The sequence below is a fragment of the Heliangelus exortis genome, chromosome 4 (assembly GCF_036169615.1).
Source record: "Heliangelus exortis chromosome 4, bHelExo1.hap1, whole genome shotgun sequence".
NCBI lineage: Eukaryota > Metazoa > Chordata > Aves > Apodiformes > Trochilidae > Heliangelus > Heliangelus exortis.
The window spans coordinates 37,938,286-37,965,410 of NC_092425.1; the positions used below are offsets into that span (position 1 = coordinate 37,938,286).

General features: G+C 37.5%; 1 protein-coding gene across 13 annotated transcripts in view; it reads left to right on the plus strand.

Annotated features, from left to right (window-relative positions):
* The window catches only part of PROM1 (prominin 1), a 63,443-nt gene extending 36,921 nt beyond the window's left edge, over positions 1-26,522 (plus strand). For 4 of the 13 annotated variants that reach the window (XM_071743903.1, XM_071743898.1, XM_071743899.1 and 1 more), the window contains 23 exons: positions 481-544; positions 2,786-2,875; positions 3,477-3,500; positions 4,150-4,367; positions 4,748-4,822; positions 6,383-6,446; positions 8,287-8,446; positions 9,388-9,540; positions 10,342-10,465; positions 10,887-10,990; positions 11,338-11,422; positions 12,733-12,879; positions 13,172-13,243; positions 16,106-16,198; positions 16,947-16,964; positions 17,316-17,369; positions 18,820-18,900; positions 18,982-19,050; positions 19,593-19,685; positions 21,527-21,642; positions 22,717-22,785; positions 24,820-24,860; positions 25,084-26,522. In XM_071743903.1, coding sequence (XP_071600004.1) covers positions 481-544; positions 2,786-2,875; positions 3,477-3,500; positions 4,150-4,367; positions 4,748-4,822; positions 6,383-6,446; positions 8,287-8,446; positions 9,388-9,540; positions 10,342-10,465; positions 10,887-10,990; positions 11,338-11,422; positions 12,733-12,879; positions 13,172-13,243; positions 16,106-16,198; positions 16,947-16,964; positions 17,316-17,369; positions 18,820-18,900; positions 18,982-19,050; positions 19,593-19,685; positions 21,527-21,642; positions 22,717-22,785; positions 24,820-24,838 — 1,992 coding nt within the window. In that variant the 3' untranslated portion in view covers positions 24,839-24,860; positions 25,084-26,522. Of the gene's footprint in view, positions 1-480; positions 545-2,785; positions 2,876-3,476; positions 3,501-4,149; positions 4,368-4,747; positions 4,823-6,382; positions 6,447-8,286; positions 8,447-9,387; positions 9,541-10,341; positions 10,466-10,886; positions 10,991-11,337; positions 11,423-12,732; positions 12,880-13,171; positions 13,244-16,105; positions 16,199-16,946; positions 16,965-17,315; positions 17,370-18,819; positions 18,901-18,981; positions 19,051-19,592; positions 19,686-21,526; positions 21,643-22,048; positions 22,694-22,716; positions 22,786-24,819; positions 24,861-25,083 lie in introns of those variants that run through there. The other 9 variants (XM_071743906.1, XM_071743902.1, XM_071743909.1 and 6 more) reach the window with 6 other exon arrangements.
* Positions 26,523-27,125: the final 603 nt, after the last annotated feature.

Here is a 27,125-nt window from a genome sequence, read left to right on the forward strand (position 1 = left end):
CTGGGGGTAAGGCAAACCATTTGCATTAGGAGAGAGCAGCCAGCTCCTTTCCACAAGAGAAGCTCTGAGACACTCCCCAGATAAAGCCTAGATTTGGTGAATTTCTTCAAAATTACCACCCCATCAATGTGCCAGGTGTCTCTCCATGAAGAAGGAATACAAAAATATGCAAAACCTTACTGGACTGACTGACTTGAAGCCTCAGTTCCTGTTACTTAACACTTTTAAGCTGAATCATGTGCCCCAAAGATGTTCCAATTAAGTAGATTTCCCAATTAAGCACATCTTTTATTATGTGCTCATCTGCCAAGTAAGGTTTTAAAATACTTATTAACTGAAAACAGTAGAGAGCCAGGATTGGGAGGGGGTTGCACAGATATTTTGATTGTTTCAAAGTGGCATTTTAGCCCATTATGTCATAGCATTACTTTTTTTCCCAATTATTTTAATAGCTTTTTTATCTTTTTTTTTTTTCCCCAGCAAATAGACTACTTGGTGAGCCAGTACAACACAACTAAGGACAAAGCCCTCTCTGACCTAAATAGTAAGTGGTTTGATTTAAAGGGGGTTAGCAATGTATGTTTCAGGACTTAAATTAGGTGATGAAAATAGCTCATAATGCAAAGTGAGATTTTATTTGTGAGAACGTGGTTTCCAAGCAGAAGTGCTGTTCCCAGTGATAAATAAGACTAAAACTAAAAACTATTTTCGCATGAAACTTCATGGTGCCAGTGTAATGCATGTTGTTTCCTGAAATAAAAGTCATCTAAGAAATTCCTTCTGTGATGAGTCAGGCAAACATTTTGTTTTCCATTTTATAGTCCAGTAGCCAGTAATATTAATGTATTTTTAGAATATTATTTCTTAGTTTTGACTGAGAGGGAACTCTGTCAAGGAATAGACCTGCTGGCTGTGAGATCTCTGTATTTGTTTATTTTTTTGTCATTATACCTTTGTCCTGTGCTCAGCTAGAATTTGAGGTATAAGCTTATCTTCTTCTTAAAGCTGCTTAACCTATTTGCCATTTCAGAACGAGCTGTTGAATAGCAGAAGATAAAACTTGAAACACAGCTGCTGCACTTTCCCCTTCAGCACAGTTCTAATTCAGGGTGTCACCTTTTGAAGCTCCCAGTAAGGAGAAACAACCAAACCAACCCAAAATTTGGAATTTGAGCATCACATTCCAAAACTCATAGTGTGAAAGGGCTGACCATATTCAGAGCAGATTAGAATTCAAGGTGGTCTATTAGCAGGTGTTTATGGATGGATACAGGTCCACATTTCAGACTGAAGTGAATTACAGAAGTGCCAAAATAAATTTTAAACAGAATTGCTGCTGAGATCAAACTATAAAATTGTGTCAGTATGCCACTGATGATGAATTGACCTCTCATGCCCAGAAATTCTGCTTCTGCCCATGTTTATCACATAATTTAAAGGAAGTTTTCAATGCAGCCAGCTTGGCATACTCTGAGGTCAATGTGTCTTGTCTAAATGAGGCTCACATTGAATGTAGTTGCAAAAATAGTAGTAGTCTTTCTATGTAAATCTGCATAGGAACACTCTGGTCTAAAAGTTGTGTGTCATTTTTGTGTCATCTAATAATAAACAATAACAATAAAAGCAATAATAATAATAATAACAATAATTGGCATTTGCATTTCAAGTACTAGCTTGGAATTTCCCTGGAACTCCAAGCAAAGTTTCAGATTAAATATTTACTTCTTCTCAATGCCAATTTAATATCTTAGATAACAGGAATCTAGCTGCATCTGTGATGAGAGTGCTCATCAATAAATAAAAATAGCTTTTATTTTCTTGAAATACCAGAATTAAGCAGGTGACATCTGGGGACAAAAGGATTTCATGCCAAGGGAATCAACCACAGCATAAATCCCAAGAGAAATGTAGATGAGCTCAGTTTGCCCACCCTAAGGAAATGCTGGAAAGTATTTTCTGCTTGATAAAAATTCTCATCCCAGGCCAGAGATGACAGCACTGACAGCAGGGGATGCTTCTGTACCATGGTCCCATCTCATCAAGAGCAGAAAACTCAAAAAGCTTTATCTGGAAATGAAGGGGACCCAGCCACTACTTAAGGGATATGTTATGTTAAAGGGATATGTTACATTAAGACCCATCCCCAAACTGCTCAGCATTTGTCTGGCTTCTTGCTGAATTAAGCTTTGTTTCTGTCTGAGGGCAGTGAGGGTTTGGAGGTGGGGACAGGAGGGGACAAGCACAAATCCAGTTCTCTGGCACCCTGTGTGAGGAGGCAGGAACTGGCAGGGATGTGCTTAAGGGATTCCAGTGGCTGGCAGGTCTCTGGGTCATGGGTGACCATGACATGGCTGGATACATGAGGGACAGGAGAAAGAAAAAGAAATTATTTTCTGATTTCTCTTGCACTGCAAAAACACAGCATGTAGTGAAAGAGGATGCCGGATGCTAGACCTCTTTAGGGTAAATTGTAGGGAAAAATTCTGCTTCCTGGAAAGTAGTAAATGGAATGAAATGTATATTTTGGAGTTTATTGGAATCATATGGTCAAGTGCTAGTGAATAATCTCTGTTATATTTTGAATGACTTTTGGTTTATAGACCTATAGGTGACTAAGGATTATCTTTTGTCACAAAGTTCTGTCAGGCTTTACAAAAACTTTAATAGGATATATATATATATACTGTGTTAAGTAAGAGCCTGACAGCACCTGTGCTAAGATGTAATTTAAACAGAACTAGAGCAGAATGTGGTTGTTTTTTTTTTTTATCTTTCCATGCTACAGATGTGGGACCTTTGCTGGGAAGCAGAGTTCAAGAACAGCTGAGTAAAGAAGTGCGTCCTGCACTGGATGCAGCTCTGACAATGGCAGGAGGTAAAAATGTACATATTGTTGTGTTCATGCTCTGTTGCCATGGCAAGACAGGCATCATCCTTCTGGTGCACAGCATGAGATGGCTTTATATGCAGTGCCATGATTCAACATCCCATTTTCCTACATGCCTTAATGTTTCTTTTAAACTGAAGATCTCAGATCGAGATTTATGTGCTATTGCTGGTACCTACTTTCAGCTGTCATTGAAGAGAGATGAAATACAAATTCCCTTCTCCAGGTGGTTGTCCCTTTTGAGTAAGTGTGACAGGAAAACTGTGCTTTAAGAGCTGTATGTAAATCTCTGCAGATTAGTCTTTGAAGGGTCAGGGAATGAGTACAGTGGCCCCATCCTATAGACTGCCAAGCCAATTGTGAGGGTGCTGACCATCATTTCTTCATTGTGACTTTGAGTTTACATTGCTCATGTTTAGTTTTGTCTCCCTTTAAAGAAAATACTCTTTTATTATTCTTTTCTGTTTAAGGGCAGCTTACAGAGGCATCTGTGAACTTGAATCACTTTGGTTTTTTTTTCACCCATTAATTATTTCTCATTTACTTGTCATCATTCTTCTTTGCTTTATTTCTCTTACTTGTCTTGAAGTCAAAGTGGAAAGGGCTATCAAAGGTAAAAAGTACAATAAAACCTTGTGTTGTGTGAAGTGCACTTTGTTTTTGTAACCTGTGTATTTTTAGTTGTATCTGTGTGGTTTTCTTCATCTGCTAAACACTTGTTCCATGGCTGGTTTTGTGGTTTGATGGGATTGGGATGCAATCTAAAGCCAGGCAGTGTTCAACACTCATTAATGCTTGCTGATGCAACGTGGTCTCTTTCCCTTTCATTTTACAGCCATGTAATTTGTGAGTTGGATTACAACCAAAATACTGAAAATACTGGGTTTTGGATATGGGTGTTCTTGTAATGTCTAATGATCAAGTGTTAAAGTTCTTTCTTGAAACCACTGTGTAAGAAGTAGGGAAAGTGTAGGGAAAGTGTAGGAAAAGGCAGTCTGGGAAGTGGATAGGATCTCAATAAAAGTACCTTGCACCTTTGTTTGAGAAAACCTGGGTGAGGTATTTTTATTTACAATAAATATTTATTCTGTGCTAGAGGAGGGCAGGGAGGGGAGGGTTATTTAAATCACTGGTGTTAGTAGTAACATAGCATTTGTATATGTGTACTCTATATCTGTATAGACAGGTTTCTAGTGACATTTTTGGGGGTTTTTTTGGTTTTTTTTTTTCCTTCTTAAAAAAAAACTTTCCCATCCTTGCAGCCATCAGAGAAACAAAGGAAGCACTGGAAAATGTGAGCGTCTCTGTAGAGGTTTTGCAGGAGGGAACAGAGAGGCTTGATGCAAACTTGACAGAAGCTAAAATGCATCTAAGCAACACTCTCAATGATTCTGCATGCTCAGTGGCTCAGGCTGCCTCAACTTGCAACATCATCAGAAATTCATTGAATCAACTGAGCATCAATGCCAATTTTAGTGGGGTAAGAGAATATTTTTCAGACTATTAACAGGGTGAATAAGCCCAGTAGTGTCTCTGCAACTTAATGGCCCTTAAGTGACCTTTCCCTGTGTTTGTGGGTAATTTCAGTCACTGTTTTTATCTTCTGTGTTATAAGAGGATGAAGGGTGTCTCAAGCAGCTGCATTAAAGTGCTGCTCTGGGCAGTGAAATAATACCACCCTCCCCAAAATACTGAGGTTAAGCTTTACTTTTGTGCATCAAACATTTCAGTAGTGTGCTAGAGAGATTCTACTAATTGTCTTTCTAGTTTCTTTTTACCCTCTCTCCTAGCTTTGAAATATTTAGTAAATTAGCAAGACTACTACTTTGATGTGACTCAAGAAGGCTTTTTGCTTCCTAGTTGCCAGGAGTGGGCTCACAGCTTGCCAAGGTCAATGATGTCCTTAAAATAGACCTTTCTAGTCTGGTCCAAAAGGTATGTTTTTTGACATTCTGTGTCTTGACAAACTGTTAACTAATCAACTGGGATGCTTACCCATCACTTGTTTTCCCTTGGCTTTCTCAAGCAGCATTGTCTTGTTCTTACCTCTTCCTGCATCATGATGAGTATTTCTCCGTATTATCCTATTGTTTGGTTAAGATTTAAGTGTATCAAAGTAGTGTTTTATATATCTCTGGGGCACAACTGATCAAAAATGTATTGCCAGTTGTCTGCTTAGAAAACAGTCCTTAAAAAACCACAAAGGCAGAAACATGAATCTGTCAGCACTCTCTAGTTTTTGGTTCAAATTTAAAAAACAAAACCAAACAAAACCTCTCACTCTCTGAATTACCTGTATTGTATTTCACCTATTTTGAAATATGCGTTTAAAATTCTTTATGTGCATATTTGATACTTCATTAGGTCCATTGCACCAGATTTAATAATTACCAGAATTTTTGCAAGGCTACCCACTTTTAGTAGCACGACTCAAATCTAAGTGCCTGCATACTTTAACTATTTTTCTGCACAGTGACCTTTAGCATCCATCTAGATTGGAGCATGTGCTTAATTCTACATTTCTAGTTATTCCTGACTTCAAACTGAAGTTTTATATTCTCAGATATCTCTATATTTTATTTTGAAAACAAGGCAATATGCTTCCTTTCACTGTTGTTTAAAATGGAGCTTCTTGCCACTGCAATAAACAGACCAGTAGGCTCAACAGAATAGAAATAGAAATTGGGCAAAATCCATACTGATGACACCATACTATTAATAACTTACCTGCTCTGAACTTTCTGTTATTTATTAAAGCAAATGAATCCTATTTTAAAGTGTTATAGAGTGTAGAGAATTTATAAATATGGTGATTTATACGATTTCACGACTTTCACTGTGAAAAAAAATGGCTTAGTTTGAGGAGTTTTAAAATCTGCCAATCTGAAAACATTTGCTAGGAACAGAAGGCATTTTCTGAAACCAGAGGCTGTGGATAGGGTCTCAGACCCCTGGTTATGTCTGCAGTGATCAAGCCTGCAGGCAGTAACACTTCAAGCATCCCCTGCAGTGGCTTCTCCTTTCTGTATAGTTGAGCTACTGAGCACAGTTTTTAGACCCTTTCTTTCCCCTTCTCACTAAAGAAAGCATTGTGATGTCTTTAGAGGCAGTTGGATTTCATTGTTTGTAACCTTCATTTCATGGTAAGAAGGCAGGGAATTGCAAAGAGGAGCTGCTTGGTATGCAGGAACTCCTTTCACTTACTGAATCCTCAGTTCTGTAGGAGATAGATGTGTCAGGCAACAGAACTGAGTTTGGGATGGTTATGACTGAGAAATGTAGATTTAAATGTAGATTTTTTTTTTCAACCCAATCTGAAGTATATTTGAGTTCCTGTTTTGGTTTTTCATGTGCAGTTATGAAAATGTATTTTTTATAGCATTGCTTTATACATTTTAGCTGATGTGTACTTTTAGTCCTCATGGAAGAGGGAAAAAGTGGGAAGTAACTTGCCAATGAGAAACTCATTATAATTTTCACTTCTTTTGTTCCTAGGGTTATGCAGCATTTAATGATACTCCAGACTTAGTAGTGAATCAAACCAAAAACATTCTGTCAGGTGAGGACAAACTCTTTTCACTTAGATTACTTAATGTTGATGTTTTTGCATCACTTACATGGTTGTGATTTCTCTTACTGATACTATATTTTTGGGGATGAAGATCATTAAAAATGGGAATGTCAAAGTTAACATTTCTTTTTTTAAATTGCTACAACACAAAAAAACCACAACCAAAATCAAAAACTCAACCCCCCAAAAATATAGAAAGTTCCTGTGTCTGAATGAGGACCCAAAATTAACTCCAAAAATAAAGAGCATGGTATTTTATGCAGTTTTATTGGTTAGGCTTATTACTGCTCAAGTAATGAGAAATCTTGGGATGGAAACTGCACACTGATGCTTTGGCTTTATTTGGCTGAAAAGCTAATTTTCCTTGATCAATGTGTCTATGATGCATTTAAGGAGCATGATGGTAAAAACCTAAAGCTGCTTGCTGCTGTGTTAAAATGTGGTGGATGGCAAAGGGGAGGTAAAAATATTCCTGAAGGATAATTTAGTCTATCTTAATTATTTTGTTCCTTGGGCATTCAAATGTTCAACTTTGATCGTACCTGGACATTTGACATTTGAACAAAATGTAGTAGGTTGTATGTGTACTAATCTGTTTTAATTTTTTGTTCTTGCATTGTGGACCTGTTCTGCATATATAAACAGCTGTTCCTTGTAAGTTTTTCTTTTGTTTTGTTTTTTTTTTTTTTCCTGGGCAAAACCAAACCACTGTATACACGTGCATGTATACTGTGTGAACTTGCCTAAAATGAGCCAGTTTGGTAAAACTGATGCTGTGCTTTTCACTAGGAAATGTAGTGCAGGTTTACTCATTTTCAGTATCTGCTGATATGCATAAAGACAGACAAGCCATTTTAATTTGTCTTTTTCTAAAGTGTTGGGGTTTTGTTTTTATAAAAATGGAGTTTGAGTTACAAATCAAATAAATATTTTTACTAGGAAAAAAATGGTTTGTATTTGTAAAGTTTTAGAAGAGTGTTTTGGTACTGGGTTGAATTTAGAAGAGTAAACATCAAAATAAAAAGCCCCTAACATGTCCCCTTGTTGTTTTTAGAAAAAGGAAGGTGTTGCCTCCTACCAAATAGCAACCTATAATTATATGTTCTGCTGTTTCAACTATATTCCAAGTTTTGAAAGAAGGGTAAAAGAAAACAGAAACTTAATTTTGCAAGTAGATTATACATATAAGTAAATTAATCATGTCTTTGTCTATCTAAATAGTGTGTATCTAAGCTGTAAGTATAGGGTAGGATGTTTATTCATAATTTGAGGGGGAAAATGGCTTAATTGATCATTATCTCAAGAGTGTTGCTAACTAATTGGAATGGATTTATTTAAGTAATCTTTTTAATAAGATTGAAAATAACTAGTATAGATTCCCAATATAGGCAGTCTAATTTCTTCCACAGCATTTTGCTCCCAAGGGATGGAGTTTAAATAGATTTTTGATCTTCTCCTTTGTAAACTCAGTGGCTGATTTCTTTTACTCAGTGTTACCATTTTACAACATTTGCATGAAAAACAAAGTTTTAAGCTGGCTAGATAAGAAGTGACACATTCATTATAACAAAAGGGAAGAGAACTCTGGCTCAAAATCTGCATCTTCCATCACTAAAACGAGTGCTAAAAATAAAGTGTGCATTTTAAAACACCATTGTGTTACTTTGAAGCTCAGTGTTTTTGTGGCCTGCTTGTCTCCTCTTCACGCTTGTCTTCATGGCTTGCTTGTTAAATATGGCAAATGGCTTAATAGCATCTTATAATGCATGCATGGAAATTTCTTCTGTGAATCTCTTAGGAGAGCAATTGTTTGTTTATTTTGTTTCAGATATCAAAAACGTGCTGGAATCCATCGGTTCAAATATCACCACCTTCACAAAAGCCCTCCCTGTTCAGAAGATTTTGGCAGATTTGACAGTTTACCTGACACAGAGTGAAGCCTACGTTCAAGATTATTTTCCATTAGTGGAGCAGTATGATTTCTACAGGTATTATGGACAGGAAATAAGGCAGAAGTGCTGCCTCTTGGGGGCATTTTGTAATATTTTAATGTTCTGTAAAGGAATTTAAATTATCAGTGATAACGTCACAGAAATCACAGAATGTTAGGGGGTGGGATGAGACCTCTGGAGATCATTGAGTCCAACCTGCTGCCAGAGCAGGACCACCTAGTGTAGGTGGAACATGTCCAGGTGGGTTTTTAATGTCTCCAGTGGAGACTCCACAACCTGACTGGGCAGCCTGTGCCAGTGTTTTGTCACCCTCTCAGTGGAAAAGCTTTTTCTTATGTTTCCACAGAACCTCCTATGCTCCAACTTGCATCCCTTACCCCTTACCAGGAAGAGCCTGGCTCCATCCTCCTGACACTCACCCTTTACAGATTTGGAAAAATTCATGAGGTCCCCCCTGTCTCTTCTTCTCAAGAGACCCAGTGAAACTTAGTGAAACAAAGATGCTCTAAGGCAATTGTTCATTACTGGCATTTTGTAAATGCCAAAGCTGCAGCTCATGAACAGGTGGATGCTGCTTCCCTACAGAACAACAGGTAGTTTCCACTCTGTAGGCCTTCAGCTTTTTTTTCAATAAGGCCAGACATAAGTAGATGTTAGAGTTGAATAAAGAAATGGATTATTTGCAAAGGTGACTTCATATTGAGGACTCACTTTTGTCGAGCTGCAGGTCAGGTGGAAGAGCATAAGACTGGAGAGGCCTTGAAGCCAATCCCTAGCAGCTGTCTAGTAGTTATCTTTATGGCCCAAAATATATGCAAAACAGTGTAGGAAAATCATTTTTTTATTGCTAACCTGAGCTGCTCAAAGAGAATGAAGAGTGGGCCAGTTGGGAATGTGGTGTTGCCTGGTGTGTTCTGCAGCTCTCCAGGGTTTTCTCTGCATGCTAATAACCAAGTACTTTGGTTTTTGCTCTGTAGGTGGCTGGGTTGTCTCATTCTCTGCTGCATGGTGGTCCTTATTTTGGTCTTTTACTATCTTGGACTGCTGTGTGGCACCTGTGGTTATGATAAACATGCATCTCCTACAACCAGAGGCTGCATTTCCAACACTGGAGGAAACTTTCTTATGGCGTAAGTTTCACTTACTGGTGATAAGTAAAATAAAGATATCTGTAAAAAGGTTGTTTTTATTGATTTTGAAGGACTCGTGTATTAAAAATATTTGTTACCTGTGCATATGTGCTAGAAAAAAACTGAAGGAAAAAAAATTCATATACTTCCACAGAAGAACTTGAAGATTTTGGGTTGCTCTTCCATTTGAATGTCATAGCTGAAGGTTAAAATCTCTGAACCTGTTTTAAGGCTAGTGCTGTAGTTAGTGAATTTCTATGAAAGTCTGTTTGGAAGCTGCAAAAACTGGGAAGAGATGAAGTGAAAATATGAAGGGAATTTGTAGTTTTTTTCTACACTTGCTCAAAAGAAGAGAAAGCCATGTGAGGATATGAGGAACTCTTGACTTCCCCAGAGCACTTCAGAAGGTTTGGGGTTGCTGTTGGAAGTGGTGTAATGTCACTTCTGTTGGGGACAAGAGAATATTGCATCTGAAATCTGCCTAAAACCCTTCTTAGAGCACACATTGGATTTCAAAAATAAAATTATTTGCTTTTGTGGCTCTTGAACTCAGCTCTTAGGAGCATACACAGCCAATGCAAATGTGAGCATTTTAGATGCACTTTAGCTGAAGACTTTACAGGCTGAAATGTGTAAGGTGTTTCAGAGAGCAAGAACATTTTTGGAACCCAAGTTTTTCAGCTATCTGCCAGTTTTTATATCTGTGTTATAGCTACTAACTGTTGGCCTTACTGTTGTCCAACATATATATGTCCTTTGTTTTTAAAAAGCAAAGACTTATTTGGCTTATTTCTTTTTCAGTGGTGTTGGATTCAGCTTTCTTTTCTCCTGGGTGCTGATGATTGTAGTGGTGCTCACTTTTGTCACAGGTGGAAATGTAGAAAAACTGGTCTGTGAGCCCTTTGAAGATAAAAGTTTATTCCAGGTGAAGTTACTCAACTTATTAAGCAAAGAATAAAATCCCCCTCGAGTCCTGATGATCTTGCCAGTTATGTATGGAATATTATTTTTATGGGACACTTCAAGTGAGTTTAGAGCTGGTTTTACCTTCCCATTACACAGTGAATAGACATGGGCATCCTTTCTTGGTTTAATTGGTTTTGCAGTGTAAATAGTGCATGGCTGTCTTCCTTGGGAGAGAAGTTTTTCTGTGCTTCAGCATTTCTTGGTGACATGGAACTTTAATACTCACTTGGTGCACCAGAGAGTTGATTTGAGTGTTTTGCTTGTATTTCCACTAGTGGGTAGTAAATTAAATGTGGGTTTGTGTCAAAAGATCAGGTATAGATAAATTCATGACTTGGAAACTCAGAATTTTAGTAACATGACTGAATTTTGCCTTCTAGGTTTTGGATACTCCCTACTTACTAAATCAACACTGGAAAAACTATCTTGCTGGCATCCTGTTTAAAAATCCGAATATTGACTTGACTTTTGAAAAAGTGTACAGGTATTAAAGTTCTGGGCAAGATTTAGTTCCATTGATGCACACTGGTTTTTGTGGTATCTTCCATGTTTCCTATTTTGAGCACATGCAGGTATTGCATGTGGCCTGCTGCATGTGAGTTGTTAGAGAAATACTGCATAATGGTAGGAGCTCTTTGAAAAAATATTTTACATCTCTGAGACCAGCAGAAATTGCTAATTACTTGCTATCTGATATACCGAATTTTTAAAAATATAGCCAGGTTTTTTAAAGGTCTTATTTTCTTAGAATATGAAAGCATTGTTAATCATTCTCTTAAAATGTGGTCCTCAAAGTGGTTTTCAGGCTGATGTATGTATTTCTATTTTTAGTGATTGCAAGGAAAACAAAGGAATTTATACTTCCCTTCACCTAGAACACCTGTTCAATATCAATGAATTTCTAAATATTAGTATGGTAAGTAAAGTATGAAGTGAGTTCATGATTTTTTTTAAAGGCTGGAGAGGTGTTTGCCCTTAAACAGAGCATAGCATGTATGAGTCTTATGGGATTTGGGTTTATATATACAATACATCCTGCAAGTGAGCAAGAACTCTCCAAGCTAATTTGAAAGAATAAAACTATTTACACATAAGATGTTCTTTGCCAGTCTCAGTGGGCCATGGAAGATTTTTTGATGGGTTTTTTTATGGATGTTGATAATGATGTTGGGTTTCATTTTGGAACTTACATAGAAGGTTCAAGTCTAGCATCTTCCAAAAGCTGCTTACAGTGTTGAATGGGAGTCTTGTTCTTTATACAAACACCTTTCTTGGTGTGTTTTCTTCTGATTCCAGTCAGATTTATGTTGATCCAGCATATGATAACGGTTCTGATTTTGGTGGGAAGGGGCTGGGATGAAATATTTTCCATTAAGCTGTCATAATACATGACTGCAATGTCATTACATGACTGTACTCGTTTTGGAGGTGCCTATAATACTGATCTTCATTAGAGCAATTCCTGAGGGACCTGTGTTCCATTCTGACAGGCACTGTAGCCACACTTAAGGGATACAGTCCCTGTCCCAGATAATACACAATTAAAATGAACAGGGAAGTTTTGCTAAGAGGGAAAATTACATTGAGTTTCTGCAGCAGCCTAATGGTGGAGGCTGGGAAGGAAGTTTCCAGATTCCTCATCTCTTGCTCTGTGGCCTGTGCAGGACATGTAACATTTTAGATTTGGGTGTAGTGCAGGAAAACTTCAGGAAACAGTAAGCAAATCATCTTTTGTCACTACTGAACATATTTAGAGGAGGCTCATCCAGTCCTGAAGGCAGTGTCTGTCCTGGCCACAGCTGAGACACTGAGCTCTTTAAGTTTTCCTTGATATGGGCCGGGGGTAGAACTTAACATTTTTAAGAATAGCATTTCCTGGAGGGAAAAAAAAAAAAGAGATTTTTTTTGTCTCAGTCTCCTCTTTGGAGGGATTAACATCCAGTCAGAAAAACCTGCTTAAATCATGATGGAATGCAAGTAATTCATTGGTATTAAAGATGCAGAGGTCCCTCTTCCTTCCCCAGCATTGCAGGGGGAGGGAAGAACATTACCTGGTGGATTCTATCTCAGTTAATTGAATTAAACTGATGTCAGCAAAAATCAATGTGTGCTGCTTCATGGGAGTCATGAGTCAGCAAAAGAGAGATAGATTTGGCAGGGTGAGCTCTAGAGGAATATGCACTGGGTGCAAACTGCTTTTTGTGCTTTATTTTGTTTCCCTCTCAGTATACAGAAGATGTAGCACTTAAAATTGAACATATTCAAATAAACCTCAGCAAAATCATTCTGCTGGATGAAATTGGGAAGGAGAATCTTCTGAATTTCAGCTCTTCAGGAATAGAAGGGATTAACTTTGCAGCGTATTTGACAGAGGTAAGAGTGTAGTAAATTAGAGAGAAGTCTGGGGAAAAGCATAAAATGAATTGTTTGTTTTTTTTTAACAATGGGCAAAACAGAGAAAAATATGCTTTTATGTGAAAGGGCATGTTTTGAATAATCCCAAAACTTGGAGCAAAAGCACTTCAGAAGCTAAGGTCAATAAGCATTTAAAGAAAGCATTTAAAGAAAGGGTAGAAAAATCAAGTGGTGTGGTTAAGTGCAAAGAGTCTCTTTGTGCAATAATTACACACTCTCTTTCTTTCCCTACTGTTCACATCTCTTCCAGATCAATAAAAGTGTTACCAAGGTGGATCTTCTGACATTTGCTAATGACTTAGAAGCAAGAGCAGACCAGCTGGTAAGTTTAATTCACCAACATAATAATTGATAAAATGTACTGTTCATAAACATAAATGTAAATGCATAGTCAGGTATTTAGACTTAATATGGGAGAATTATTGTACTCCAACACTTCTATAGATGATGCCTTGTCATGTATAGTAAAGTTTTCAAGAAAAAAGTTACATAAGAGCTCTGTTTTAAATATTGCTAATTATTGATTTTTGTATGCACACTGTTGGACAATTTCTGCTCTTTTAGTGTAAAACTTTATATTCCACTGTTTGCTTAAGGAATGAAGGGAATTCTCTGAGTAGTTCCTCTGATGTTGTCTACATTTTAGAATCCCAGTTGGAAGAAAAATTGTTTAGATCATGATGGAAGAGACTATTTGAATTAATTTTCTTTCAGTTAGTGAGCAGAACATGTTACAGTGAGCAATAAACATAATACTGTGGCAGCTTACAAGGGCTCTAATGAGAACTGAGCCTCTATTGTGGAGAGAGAATGCAGAAAAAAGATCCTTTCTGCTCTGAAGAGCTTTTTGAAGGCAGACACATGGATGATGGTCAGAGGGTACAGCTACAATATTGCCTGCAAATGAACCTGCAGGATGGCAGAGCAGTGTTAGCAGGGAGTGAATATTCAGTTCATGTGTTTGGATGCATGTCAGGGTCACTCCTTATTTATTTTTCTAAAGGAGATTCCTAGTTTGGCACTAGATTGGACATTGGCCCAGGGCAGATTCCTGGATTGTGATGTGGGACAAAGAGTTATGCTGCAGTTCCTTGGATTTCTGAGGGACACAGGCAGCAGTGTGAGGCTGCTGTTCAGAATTCATCAGATCTGTTCCACCCTAGGAAGAAGGGGGCACCAGTAGAAGCTTCTGGTGTGTTCACACCAACTTTTTTGCATAATTTTGCCACACCTGTTGCATTTATTTTTCTTCTGCCAGGTACACATGGATGTCCAGGTTAGGCTGCTAGAGGGTTTTTGTGATGCAGGCTCCAGACACTGTGAGTGAGCCACAGGTTGCCTGGTTTCTCATGCAGGTTGTCTGCCCACTGGGACAGATATTGGTACCTTTGGCCACACTTCCATTTTCAGTTTTTACTGTGTCACCTTGAAAGTTATACAGGTGAGGAGTTTTGGCTCTTGTTTTGGGGCTACTTTCCAGTATCTGAAGGCAACCTGCCTGGGTTGACCTTCCAGTACCTGAAGGGGCTCCAGGAAGGATGGAGAGGGAATGTGTGCAAGGGCCTGGAGTGACATGATGAGGGGCAATGGTTTTAAATGAGAGAAGAGTAGATGTGGATTGGATGTTAGGAAAAAATTCTTTACCATGAGGGCAGTGGAACAATGTCCCAGGCTGCCCAGGGAGGTGTTTGAGGCCTCATTCCTGGAGATGTTCAAGGTGAGGCTTGAGGAGGCTCTGAGCAACCTGATCTGGGTGAGGGTGTCCCTGATACTGCAGGGGTTGGACTGGGTGACCTTGAGAGGTCCCTTCCAACCCAAATTAATCTGATTCTGCTTTCTAAGTGAAAGCTGAGGTTCTTTAAACACGTTACATCTTGCACAGAATTCCCCCTGAGATCTCTCTTTAAAGCTATGTTCTACATCACTCCATAAGGAAAATACATTGTGCTGGTAGAATGTTTTTTCATGATTTTTAGAATAGAATCTAAAGGCAGTATAAGAACTGAGAGTAGACCAAGCAGAGTAATTTCTTTATATGAAAGATAAATACAGTATTAAATGTGCTCACTATCACAGTGTATGTTTTTATTTCTTCCTGAAATATCTGGGGGAAAAAAAAAAACACCACCAAAAAAATGACATATAGCAAAAGTTAGATTGTTTTCCAAATTGATACTGATTTCCATGGATACTTAAAATCTCACTTTGTTATCAGTGATAGCTCTTAGAGTCCACGAGAATCAAATCAAATCAAACGAAACCAAGAAAAAAACTAAAAAAATTTTGTAGTCATCTAAGTTTGGGTGTCTAATTTGCATTTTCTGGCACCTGTCACAAAACTGAACATATGATTTTACACTGGAAGGAGCAAGTGGAATAAAACTTGCATCCAACCAAGGGGCCCAGGTGTTAGGAGTCAAGTGGATGTAGTTTGGCAGTAGAGCAGAGGGAGCATCCTGAAGCTGCTCAGTGCCCACTGCTGACTGCTCACATGAACTGAGATCTTCCAGGACTGCACTTCCAAAATGCAGTTAGCAGTGTGCATATCCAGAGTGTATGCAGGCAGCCAAGTGATGCTGTCATCAAGAGGAAATGGAAAATAAATGTATTTCTAAGAATAAAAATGTTACAAGTGAGAGCTCTAGAAAGTCATTTGGACTTGAAAATCAGCTTCTAGCTTCTGACTGAAAGCTGCAAAAATGAATAATACCCTTCACAGATGTCTTTCCAACTTACTGGCTGAAAACAGCTAAAATTCTGACCACCTCAGAAGGCAGAGAGTGATGCCTGCAGTGCCCAACACAAAAGCCATGGGTGGGACCCATGGTTGGGAAATGCTCATCCCAGCTGGGATGCTGTGCTTGCAGGGTTCCTGTGATGAAGTCTGCCTTGTGGCAGGTGACTTAGTGCACCATGTGAAAATTCCCTTCAGTTAAAACTGTTCTGACCATTTTATTGCCAGAGAAATAGCATAATATGTCTGGTTTGCTTGTTGAGACTTAAATTACTAATATGGTGATTATTTTTTCTCCCCATTTTTGTGTTGAATTCAATTTACCATATGCCATTGTTGGCATCAGCTGCTTTTCAGTGGAGGGGTATAACCTGCAACTTTCATTGGTTTTTGCCTTGTTGGAAAGCTTTGGGCCTACTGAATAATACTGCATAATTCATTTTTTTGCAGCCAAAAGGAGCACTGGAAAATGCCTTAAAAGGACATGCAAACAACATTCGAGTGATTCATAACCAGCAAGTTGTTCCACTGGAGCAAGCTATGGTAAAATATTAAAGCAATATTAAAGCATATTTGTAGAAAATATGAAACTCTCTGCCTTTTAATTAAGGTTTAGACACCTGGACATTTGCTGTCTCATGAGTACAGACTTCATTTGCCTTGTGTCCCTGCAGAGTAATCTGGTTCAAGTATGCATTTTATGAAGTTTTCCTACTTCTACTACTACTACTTTACAGTAGTGTCTAAAATCATGACCTTTTTCTTCTCCAAGTTGAGCTGTATCTATTAATGATTAAATACGACTAAAAGAGGAAGCAGGGGAGGACTTTACAAAATTCTATCCCCAAATCACTCATTTTCTTTTTTTGCTTACTGTTTGTCTCCAGTAGTAAAAGCAGTTATCACTTTCACACTTCATTTCTTGGAGTTAGCAATCTCTTAACATTACTGAGGTTGGAAACTCCTGAGAGCAGTATGTAGAGCCAAAGAAAAAAATTTTAATGATGCTAAAAATGATGTGAAAGGGTTTCTTCTGCCTGATTTTGCCAGGCTCTGGTTTTGTATGGTATCAGGCTGTAAGCCTGATGCATGCTAGGTGGTGTTTTTTCCTCTACATAACATGAACAATTTTAGTTCATCATAGCATCAGGAGCAGTGTTTCTGCCCCTCTCAAACCCCTCTTGTGGAAAAACATTAGATCCTTTGTTCCACTCTGACTCTATGCTGTCCTTTCCTAATTAACTCCTAATTATTCTCATCTCTTTTTCCTTTTACAAAACTGACTGTCAAGAAATATGTTAAAGCTAGGGTAAGTGTTTTTTCCCTTCTGAAATTTCAGTTACAGAATTCTCCAAATGCTTGGTTCTGATTTTTTTATTATTGATCCTCTTCTTCCTCCAAATAAATCTTAGATTATTGCTAATAACTTCAGTTAAATGTGAAGTCTTCTGTAGACAATTCATAACTACTTAGTACTGTTAGTGAAATACTGATTCAGCAATAAAAACTACAATATATTAATTACTCTCTGTGTGATATGTTGTATTAGAAACAAAATAATGGATAAAAGATCAAAGAATATCTATGATGTTAAAAACAAGTGGGCTCTTACCTGTAGTGATGACATGAATCTTTTTTTATTCTCCCTTCTTTCTAATAGAGCACTTTAAATCAGAGTATTAGGTTACTGAAGAGGACATCATCTGAACTTATGGTAAGCTTTTCTTTATGGCAACAGGAACATTTTTGTGTGTTTTAGCTTTATCTGCTACATATGCAGAGTATGTATTTTCAGAACAGCTTTTTCTATTTCTAAGTGTTCTGTTATTGAAAGAGATTGCAGTGCACTGAGAGTAATAACAGTGTTTTTAGGTGTCTTTTCTGCACAGCTTTTTCTACCCTGGCTTTCCCTTCCATCTAGAGGAGAAAATAAGGAGAGGGGAAAAAATTAAAAAAAAAAGGATGTTCAGTATATTTTTTCAAGTGTGAATTGTAAACTTAATTGTCAGATGATAAAATGGACTTCAGCACATTTCCACATATTGTGTTGTTCGTGTTTCTAAAAATGTAGCTGTTTATTCTGGGATCTTTGAGTGCAAAACTTGGAGGGGGGACAACAAAATGCAAAAACACAACTGAGAAAAGAGAGCTTTGTAATTCACATCCTTAACAACCTCTTGTCCCAGGTCCAGCTCTCATTTGGGCTTTTTTCTTTAGCACTACACCCGTGACTTCCCCTCTTTTGCAGCATCAGCCCCACTGTGGGAAGCTGGGTCCTGTATAGAGGTTTCCCTTCTAAGCAGCAGCTAATTCCTGCATCCCAGTAAGACCAGTTGCCTTCATGCTCTGCCAGGATCAGAACAAGCAACAGGATGGTTGGATGGTTACTGTTCTGGCAGCCAAGTTTTCTGTTGCTGCCAGCCTGCCCTGACTCGGGTCATGAGAATTCAGTCCCACTTGGTTGGCTCTGAAGTGTCATGGTCACAACAGCTTGATGGACCATACCTACCTCTGTTCTTCTCATTAAGGTTTTCACCTCTCCACCTTGCAGCACACCAGTGGGATTTCTTTTAGAATCTGTGGTTTCTGGTAAGAAGCCATGAAATAAGGTGTTGGGAGAAAAGGATGTTTGACCCTGAAGTATATTTAAGCAACATCTTTATGGTTTCAGGTTGTATGTACATTATCCTTTGTGTGTGTTCTTTGAGAGACTCTGAGGTTTTACATATATTGAAGAAGTGTCTTAATCCTTTTGGATATTGATCAGCAGCATTTTCTATCATAACCCTTGGTTACCAGCTAGGATATGGCTCAATGTTCATTTCTGTGCACTGTGTGTGTCTGCAGTGTATACACACATTGAGGAAAGTATCTCTACACTTAAAAAAAGAGAATGAAAAAGAAATCTGACCTAGTGTGTAAATAATTATGTAGGTTCCAAGAATAGATACTTTTTGTAGCCACTGACACTTTCCTTCTTTGGTAGTGAGATGATTTTGTCAGGTGATGATGATTCCTTAGGCAGCTTTGTGTTGATTTGTCAGGTTTTGACATGACAGTGATGCCATTTTATCAAGAGAATAAGTGACTGACAATGGCTGCAGAGCCATTTTTATATCCTGAAAGGGATTTATTTATATTAAATGTTGTCTCTTCCTCTCCAGGCTAAGGTGAAAAATGTCATTAGCGCTGTTAATGCTGCCCAGCATCTCATAAATAACAATGCTTCTCTAGTTATTGTCCAGGTAAGCTTTATTTATTTGATTAAACTACATTAATTTATGATGTCATGGAGATGAAGTTCACTTATTTTTGTCTGTTCCTAGGAGACAAAAAAGTACATGGATACCATAGTTGGCTACTTTGAGCAGTACATTGAGTGGGTCAAGGAGTCGGTAAGGTGCATTTATTTCATTCAGAGAAGCTGCATTTAAAAAACATTAAAAAGCTAAATAATAGTAATAACTATAAAATAAAAATGTTGATATTATGTTTTATAGTTATGGTTTCTAAGATATTATTACTATGAAGGGGAAAACTTGTCTTCTGTAAATCGTTTTGTTGTGTTTGAAATAGAATAAAGATGATGAGTTGTGTTGATCAGAATAAAATGCAAATTTAACAGGGTATCATTTCTCCAGGGCTAGCCTGCAAGCTACCATTTATGCTAATACTGCACTGAGCCTGACCTTGCTTAGATGTCATGAGCATCACGTTTTATTTTTCTTTCTTCAGCTGCAGCCTTTGAGAAAATAAGCTGATGTTTTAAAGATGTGTATGTTCAGTTGATGGCATATTCCACTGGACTTTAGTTTGAGTTTGGATAGGGCAAGAAGTAACAATTCAGTAAACAATAGCTGAAAATATAAGCAAGTTTTGAGATTGTTATTTTATTCTGTGAGATATTTCAAACTGTATTTTTTAAAATCTCTTTCAGATTGCCATGGAGGTAGCAGCATGCAAACCTATTGCCAATGTGATAGATACAGCAGTAGATATTTTTTTATGCAGCTATATTACTGATTCTGTGGTAAGAAATATTTTCTGTTATTCAAAATTGGGACATCATCTGGGAGATTCTTTGAACATAAATCTCCATTTAATTATTCTGGCTGGACTAATCTGATGATAAAGTAGCACATCTGAAGTTACAGAAGGAAAAATTTTTCTGATCTGGATGAAGTCCAAAGCCAAACTTGGTTTAGGTTTTCATTAAACTTATCCCTCTTCTTAGCAAGAATTCTGTAAAATTAACTATTCTTACTAAATTGCTACCAGTACTACTGGTTTGGAATAAACATTTTGGAAATTGTGGATTTCAGTTTGGTTGCTTGATTCTGAAGCACCTTGAAATGGAGAATCATAGATCTTAAATTTTTATCTTTAACCATTTTTTAACTTAAGGGGATAGGGGAAGGGCGAGAAGTGAGAAAATACAAAGGAAAAACTTTCTCAAGTACCTTTCCTGGAATCTAGAAAACCCCAGTGAGGTAAAGGGGCTTCTTATCAATTGTAGCAGGCATATCTAAATTCATTCCTCTACAGTCGTGAGTTGGAGCATGGTCAGTAGCAGGATGGAAGTTTGTACAGCCCTGAGGGGAAGGACTTGGGGGTGTTGGTTGATGAGAAGGACACCTTACAGCAGCCTTCCAGTACCTGAAGGGGCTACAGGAAAGCTGGGGAGGGGCTTTTTACATGGGCATGGAGTGACAGCACAAGGGGTAATGAGTTTAAAATGAAAGAGGGTAGATACAGGTTAGACATTAAGAAAAAATTTTTAGTGTGAGGGTGGTGAGACCCTGAAACAGGTTTCCCAGGGAAGCTGTGGCTGCCCCATCCCTGGAAGTGTTCAAATCCAGGTTGGATGGGGCTTGGAGCAACCTGGGCTGGTGGGAGGTGTCCCTGCCCATGCAGGGGGTTGGAATTGGGTAATCTTTAGGGTCTTTTGCAATCCAAACCATTCTATGATTTTCTGATACATAAGGGCAACACTGGCTTGTTCATCTTGCCAAAGAACTTTTATTAATCCAGAATAAGAAACTACATGCCTGAAAAGCACCTAAGCCATCTCCTAGCTATTATTTAGCTTTATAGAACTTTTAGCCAGGTCCTAATCACACCAACAGTAAAGGCATGTGATCAGACAAAGCCAGAGCACTCTGACCTTGGTAATGCTTCACCATGAAATCTCCTTACCTGCCAGAACCATGTTGTACTCATTATCCCATAAGTTCCAGAGATTCTGTTCTCCTTTGTGTAGCCCCTAACCATCTGGTGGTAGGTGTACTGCAGTTTCCCTGATGGCAGAGCTTAGCTGAGTCACTTCTAAGTCAAAATGCCTCCAGCCAATACAAATCAAATTTGAAAAATCATCGTGTTAACATCTGTTGTTAAGTCAATTCAACTGTGTGATAATGAAATTAGTTACACAAACAGGCTGCACTTAGCCAGTTAAAAATTACCTCAAGTGAGAGCTGGAAACTCAGATTTTGACAAGAACCACAAGGACACTGCTTTAAAATACCCAAGAAGGAAAAAGAAATAACGTGGCAAATAAATTGATCTCCAAAGCTGATCACATTGTTGGAACTTCTTAGGGCCCTCTGGCTGTGTAGCTTTGAGTTAGTTGGGACATAACCAACTACAAATAATGTAAGATGGTGGTGTTCTCACTTCATATTGACAGTGGAGAATGTTTAAAATGCCCCTTTCCACACTAAAAGGAGCCTCAGATATTCCACAAGGCCACTGCCACTTAATTCATGCTGTTCTCTTCCAGTGACAATGCTTTGAGTATCAAGCAAGGATTCACTACTTTTCTGATAAATTTTCTCTTTGGTGTCTTTTTTCCTGGGTTTTGCTTTGTTTCAGAATACCTTCTGGTTTGGTTTGGGAGGCTCTTCAGTCTTTTTAATTCCTGCCATAATTTTTGCTGTAAAACTTTCCAAATACTATCGCAGAATGGATACAGAGGATGTGTATGATGAGTAAGTATTTACTCCTAAGTAAGCTAAATGGCAAATAGGATTGAAATGGTTTTTTTTCCTGGTGTCTCACACGAAGGCCCTATAATCCTTAAACTTTCTGTGCAAATTTTCTTGTGAAATCCTGCACCTTTGGGTTGGTGTCTGCAAAGTGCTTCATGCAGGTGGGCTTTGCCTTGCCTTGCCAGGATGCTGTGCAGATATTGGTAGCTCTGATTTTGAGAAACTAATTCCAGAATGAGGTCTTCAGAGCTTCATATATAACATTTATATAAATATCTTCCAAATGTTAGCTTGCTAAGTAACCTGTTATAGTGAATTAGGCCTGCTTTGTAATCTCCTTGAATTAATTGTTTGCTTTCTTACTGTCTCAGTTTTTCCTAACCAGTCTTTCCTCTTTCAATTGCAGTTCCTCTGTCTCAGGGACATGGCATTTTACTTTATGATAACTGTTCTTACGGATTTTCCCATCAGTTTTGTTTTGACTCTTTTTTTCTCTTCTGCTCTTTGTCTTGCTCATTGCTCAGCCAGCCTGCCCACTGCATTTCTCACATTTCACATGGGTCATTTTTCATTACACATTCACAAGTCAGGGGAGCAGATACAGGCATGGCCAGCTAAAATTGCTCCCCTATTAGTGTCTAGTTATTTGCTCCTCTTTTTCTGTGTTTTTTTAGTGTCAAAACTATACCCATGAAAATGTAAGACTTTTTCTGATATTTGATAAAATTATTTTATTCGGGTGGGATGCTTATGTTTTTAATGTAATTGTCAAGAGAAGTAATCAGTTCTCTTTCACCAGACTTCATTTTTTATATCAGAGTATCCAAGTCAAAAAGAATAACAAGATAATTAATTAACTTTTGGAGAATGTAAAATATTAAAAGCATAAAACTGTAATCATGCCATAACTCCTGAATGTTACATGGGAAAAGTTATCTCCTATTGCACATACAGAGTTTTTTTATTTATTTGCATTTAATACCATCATCCATGTACATGTCTTAGAAGCCATACTGTACATAGTGCATCTTAGAGTTAACAAGGTCTTTTTTTGGTGTATTTATTTTATTACAGTACAGAAAATGGTAATAATGGTTATCATAAAGAGCATTTATATGGTATACACAATCCTGTTTTTACAAGGTAAACCAAGTCTGAAACTGCATGCCTTCATGTGTCCTTACCTAATCTTCTGTATTAATCACCTGTCCAATTTTCTGCACGTTTTAAAGTGAATTACCTAATTCTCTATGTTTTTTTGCATGATTACTCACTATAGCAAATCCTGTATGATTTCTGTTTCTCAACTATTCTTTACATAACAGCAGATATTGTCGTAATTGCCAGCAATTTAACAAAGCAATTGCCTAAATTTGATCTTAAAATCCAGGTAATTAGGTACTTATCTAGCTCAGTGGGTGGTCCTAAATTGATAAACATATTAAAATACTCTGATAGCAGTTGAAAGCAATAGAATGGGATGCATTCTTCCTGCTGGGATGTTTTATTTTTTACATGATGAGATTTTCCTGTGTAAAAGGCAGGTGATCCAGGCTAGCAGAAAATGTGAACAGAGAAAATGGGTATTTCTGCACAGGTTGGAAGGAAAAAAATGCAAGTTATGCTTTAAAAGGAGGAAATCTGGGCTCTTCTCTGTCTCTGCAGCTTTTGTGCTGCAAATCCTTAGGTAGTTGTGAGACTTGCAGTTCCCATAGGGATAACAGAGGATGTCCCACAAATACTGTGGGTTTCCAAAATATTTAACTTGCCTAAGCAAGGATCCAGTTTATTATTGGAATCTGTAGCTCACTGTGCCTTAAATTGCAACATCAGGACTGAAAGTATAGGCTGAGTACTGGCAGAGAATAAGATAGCACCATTTTTTCCAGTAATGGGTCAATACCAAGAGAGCTCAAAATTCTGTATTTTTTCCAGATTTTCATGGCTGCATCAGTTGTTTGTTACTATTATTAGAACTGCTTTTTACAATAATTATTTACTGACCAAATCTTGATTCCACATTGCCATCAGAAGGGAGTATTTGTGTATAAAGATGGTTTTAGTGATACTTATTATCATGATTTTCATGGTCTGTTCTGCAGCTTCAGCAATTTAAGCTTCCTTAAATTAACCTACAAGGTGTTTAATTCAGAAATAGTGGCATAGCTAAGAGCTCTCAGTTTTAAGTAAGCTGATAGTTGTTTAGGCTATAGAAGTCCCTTTCTGAACTTTGAGTCTTTACTATGAATGTTACTACTATTCAGGTTTTTAGCATGATTTCTCTGATATTTCAGTGATTGATGAATAGTTTAATAGTGTTTCTGAATATGCTAAAAATTTCTGGCATAAAATAACATTTTGAACAAAGACACAACTTCAGTCTTGACTTCCTTTTTATACATTAAGTTACTCAAAATGGGCTTCCATAATAAAATGTAAGGATTCCTTTTGAAGCAGTGCTGTCTTCTGGAGTGCTAAATGAGATAATGTGAAGAACTGCTAATTCTATGCTAATTGTATGAGATACAAGCTTTGAATTTCTCAGCCTGGGATTCCCTTAGCAATAGAGTCTTGCTTTTCACTTTATTTTCAGCAAACTCTTTGCTTTTTCTCATTTCCTACAAATCACTTGGGGAGATACTTGGGGAGATAGATCTTTGAATAGATCTCTGTACACCTTTACTTTAGCAGGTGTAAAGAATCCCATAGAATCATCTGGATTCTTTTGCTGGAAAGAGATGCAAATGTCTTTATAAAGATAAGATATGTAAATCCAAGTATGAGAACTGTATGAGAGGTATTTATATGTGCATAGGTATCTTACACAGGTGTTTTCATCTGCATGTTGGAAGATAAAGATTGCCTCAACTGCAGCCACCAATTTGTGAGAGCAAAGTTGGAGGCTGGATTGAGTTCTCAAAGTAGTGGTGTTGAGTAGATCACCCAAGCATTTCTTTCTATCATAAAATAAAGATAACCAGGAAGGTCGGTGGAAAAAAAAAACCAAAACCACACATTAATTTATTTACTCTTGTTTGAAAAATTCTTGATTAAGTGGGTAAAAGTTTGAGAACAGGTGCTAACTGAGCTTCTCTCACCTTAGTTAGACACAGTATTTTCATTCCACTTGTGGGCAAAAGAAAATGATGGTTTTGGTGTGTGTTTTCTCTTGCACAGCTCTGTGGAACAGTGGTAACACATACTGGAAACATTAAGGGGTAAGTAACAAGTTCTTCGTGGCAATTCCAGGTATATTACTGCTTCACTGTTTTTAAGAAGGATCCTCTGCTTTCTATAGCAGGAGTGCTGCAAGGTTTAAAAATAAAAAAAAAATAGTGAACGTATTGATGCTCATATGAAAATCCATCCCTTCTGTTTCAGTTACATTATAGTTCTGTCTTCATCAAATTTCCCTGAATTGTTTTTCTGATTTATTTCCAGGCTGCATAAATGAGGCTCAAGATTCTTCTCCAGAAATATATCACTATTCTTCCAAGTGTATTGGCATTTGCATTCATCTTCCAAATCCTGAGCCACTTGTTTTATGTCACCTGTACTGTAAATCCCAAATGTACTATTGAATGTTATGCCATGAACTACTGTACAGAATATTTGGCAGTTGGGGCACTGCCTGTCAATACCACTGTTCAGGGCTTGAATATAAAATGTTTTTCTGTTTTTTACTTTTTTACACTGGGCTTTCTACTTTACATCACAGTATATGGATTAATTAGAGTAACAGCCTTTGCCTAGCAATCCTCTGATAATTAAGTTCTTTTCTTAAATTGTTGGTTTGTGTTAAATACAGTACATACACGTTTACATAAAAATACATTTTGTATACAGAGACTTTTGTATATATGTTTTTCTTGAAACTTACGAATGTTCAGTTAAGATTTTAATATTGTATAATAATACTCTTCACAAATGAATTTACCAGCATGATCAGTGTTGCTATTGGTGCTCTTGAATGACCACGTTGGACTAAATTTGAAGTGTAATGGGATCCACAGTGTCTCCTTGTGTCTCTGAAAAGTTCAGCTGCTGTTTTGTTTTCTCCCTCTTTTTCTAATTATTTACAATCTAGTGGGTGTTGCAGTGGAGACCTAAAAAAGGGACCTTTTGGAGCTCTTTGGGTTGGAGGGTTGGGACTCTGAGTGATGCATAATATTGAAAATAAAAGCTAAGCTTCCTAAAGTTCAGTAGTACTCAAAAAGAGCATGAGAGATTTCTTATGTTGGTGATTTTAAGAATGCTTTACATTCTCTGTCTCCCTTTTCCTCGTTCACACTCACTTCTGTAATGTCCTTAACAGTGTCACTGCTAAGCTATGGCTCTTTCAGGGGACAGGGATGCTATTTTTGCTAAATAAATTCAAAATATGATTTCCAGTATTGAAATTCAAATGTGGTTAGCAGTTGGAGTTAGAGTTTGAATTAGAATTCTTGCCTTGAATTTAGGCATACAGTTGTATTGCTGAATTAGTAAAAACAGAATTCATCAACAAGGCCAAAAGTATCTTATGTCACTAGTGTAAAACATTTCAGCAGGTGAAGTAATTGGGTGTCCAAAATAATGTCTCTTCATCTGTCAGTATTGTTAACTGTTTCCCACGAGGTTCTTTGGCTTGAAGTAGAAATAATCCTGTAAATCAATCCTATAATTTTAAAGGAAAGCTGAAAAGTGGTACCAGTCGTTAACCAGGAATAACCTTAAATTTTTCATTTTTAGGTCCTAAATGGAAACATTTCTAATTGACACTGTGTAGCATATGTGTATATGTAATGTTCAGAACTGCAGATTTTTAAAAGTTTCTATTTTTAATTTGAGAAAATGTTCCCACTTCATTTAAATAAAAAAGAACTTGCTTAACTACCTGATGCTCGATTCTCAATTGTTTTGTTGTGTTGACCTTAGAGTTGCACTGAGTTGAAATCTTTTGAAAATTAATTTATTACTCCTGTTAAAAATTTCTGCTACATTTGATGACTTTAGTTTAAGCAAGATTAAGAGCAGGAAGGACTAAAAGAACACTGACTCTGGCTGAGGGAGCTTCTGACATTCACAGGGGGTGTGATTTATGTGAAGATGGAAGGGTCTGAGCTACTGAGTTGTGGAGGATGTGCCCATACCCTGGCAAGTGCTCAAGGTGTTACCTCTGTTGTTCATGTAGCCCTGAGAGCAGAATTAAACATTTGCCAGTTCATCAGCTCCCATAGTTTAATGCTGACATCGTTTTGAACTCTGACAATTATTAGAACTAAAAAGTTGAGTGCTGTAAGTTCCTAACCTACAAACTGTGGGTCCTGTCATGCAAAACCGAGTGAAAATAATAGATTTTTTTTGTCAAATATTAGGACATCTTTGAGTCCTTGCAGGAGGGATTTGAAATCCTTGGGATGAAGTGTGAGGTAAGCAACAAGATTCTTCTGTCTTCCTGGGTAATGGATGAGAAGAAAACAATAGAAGAGTGGATTAATTAA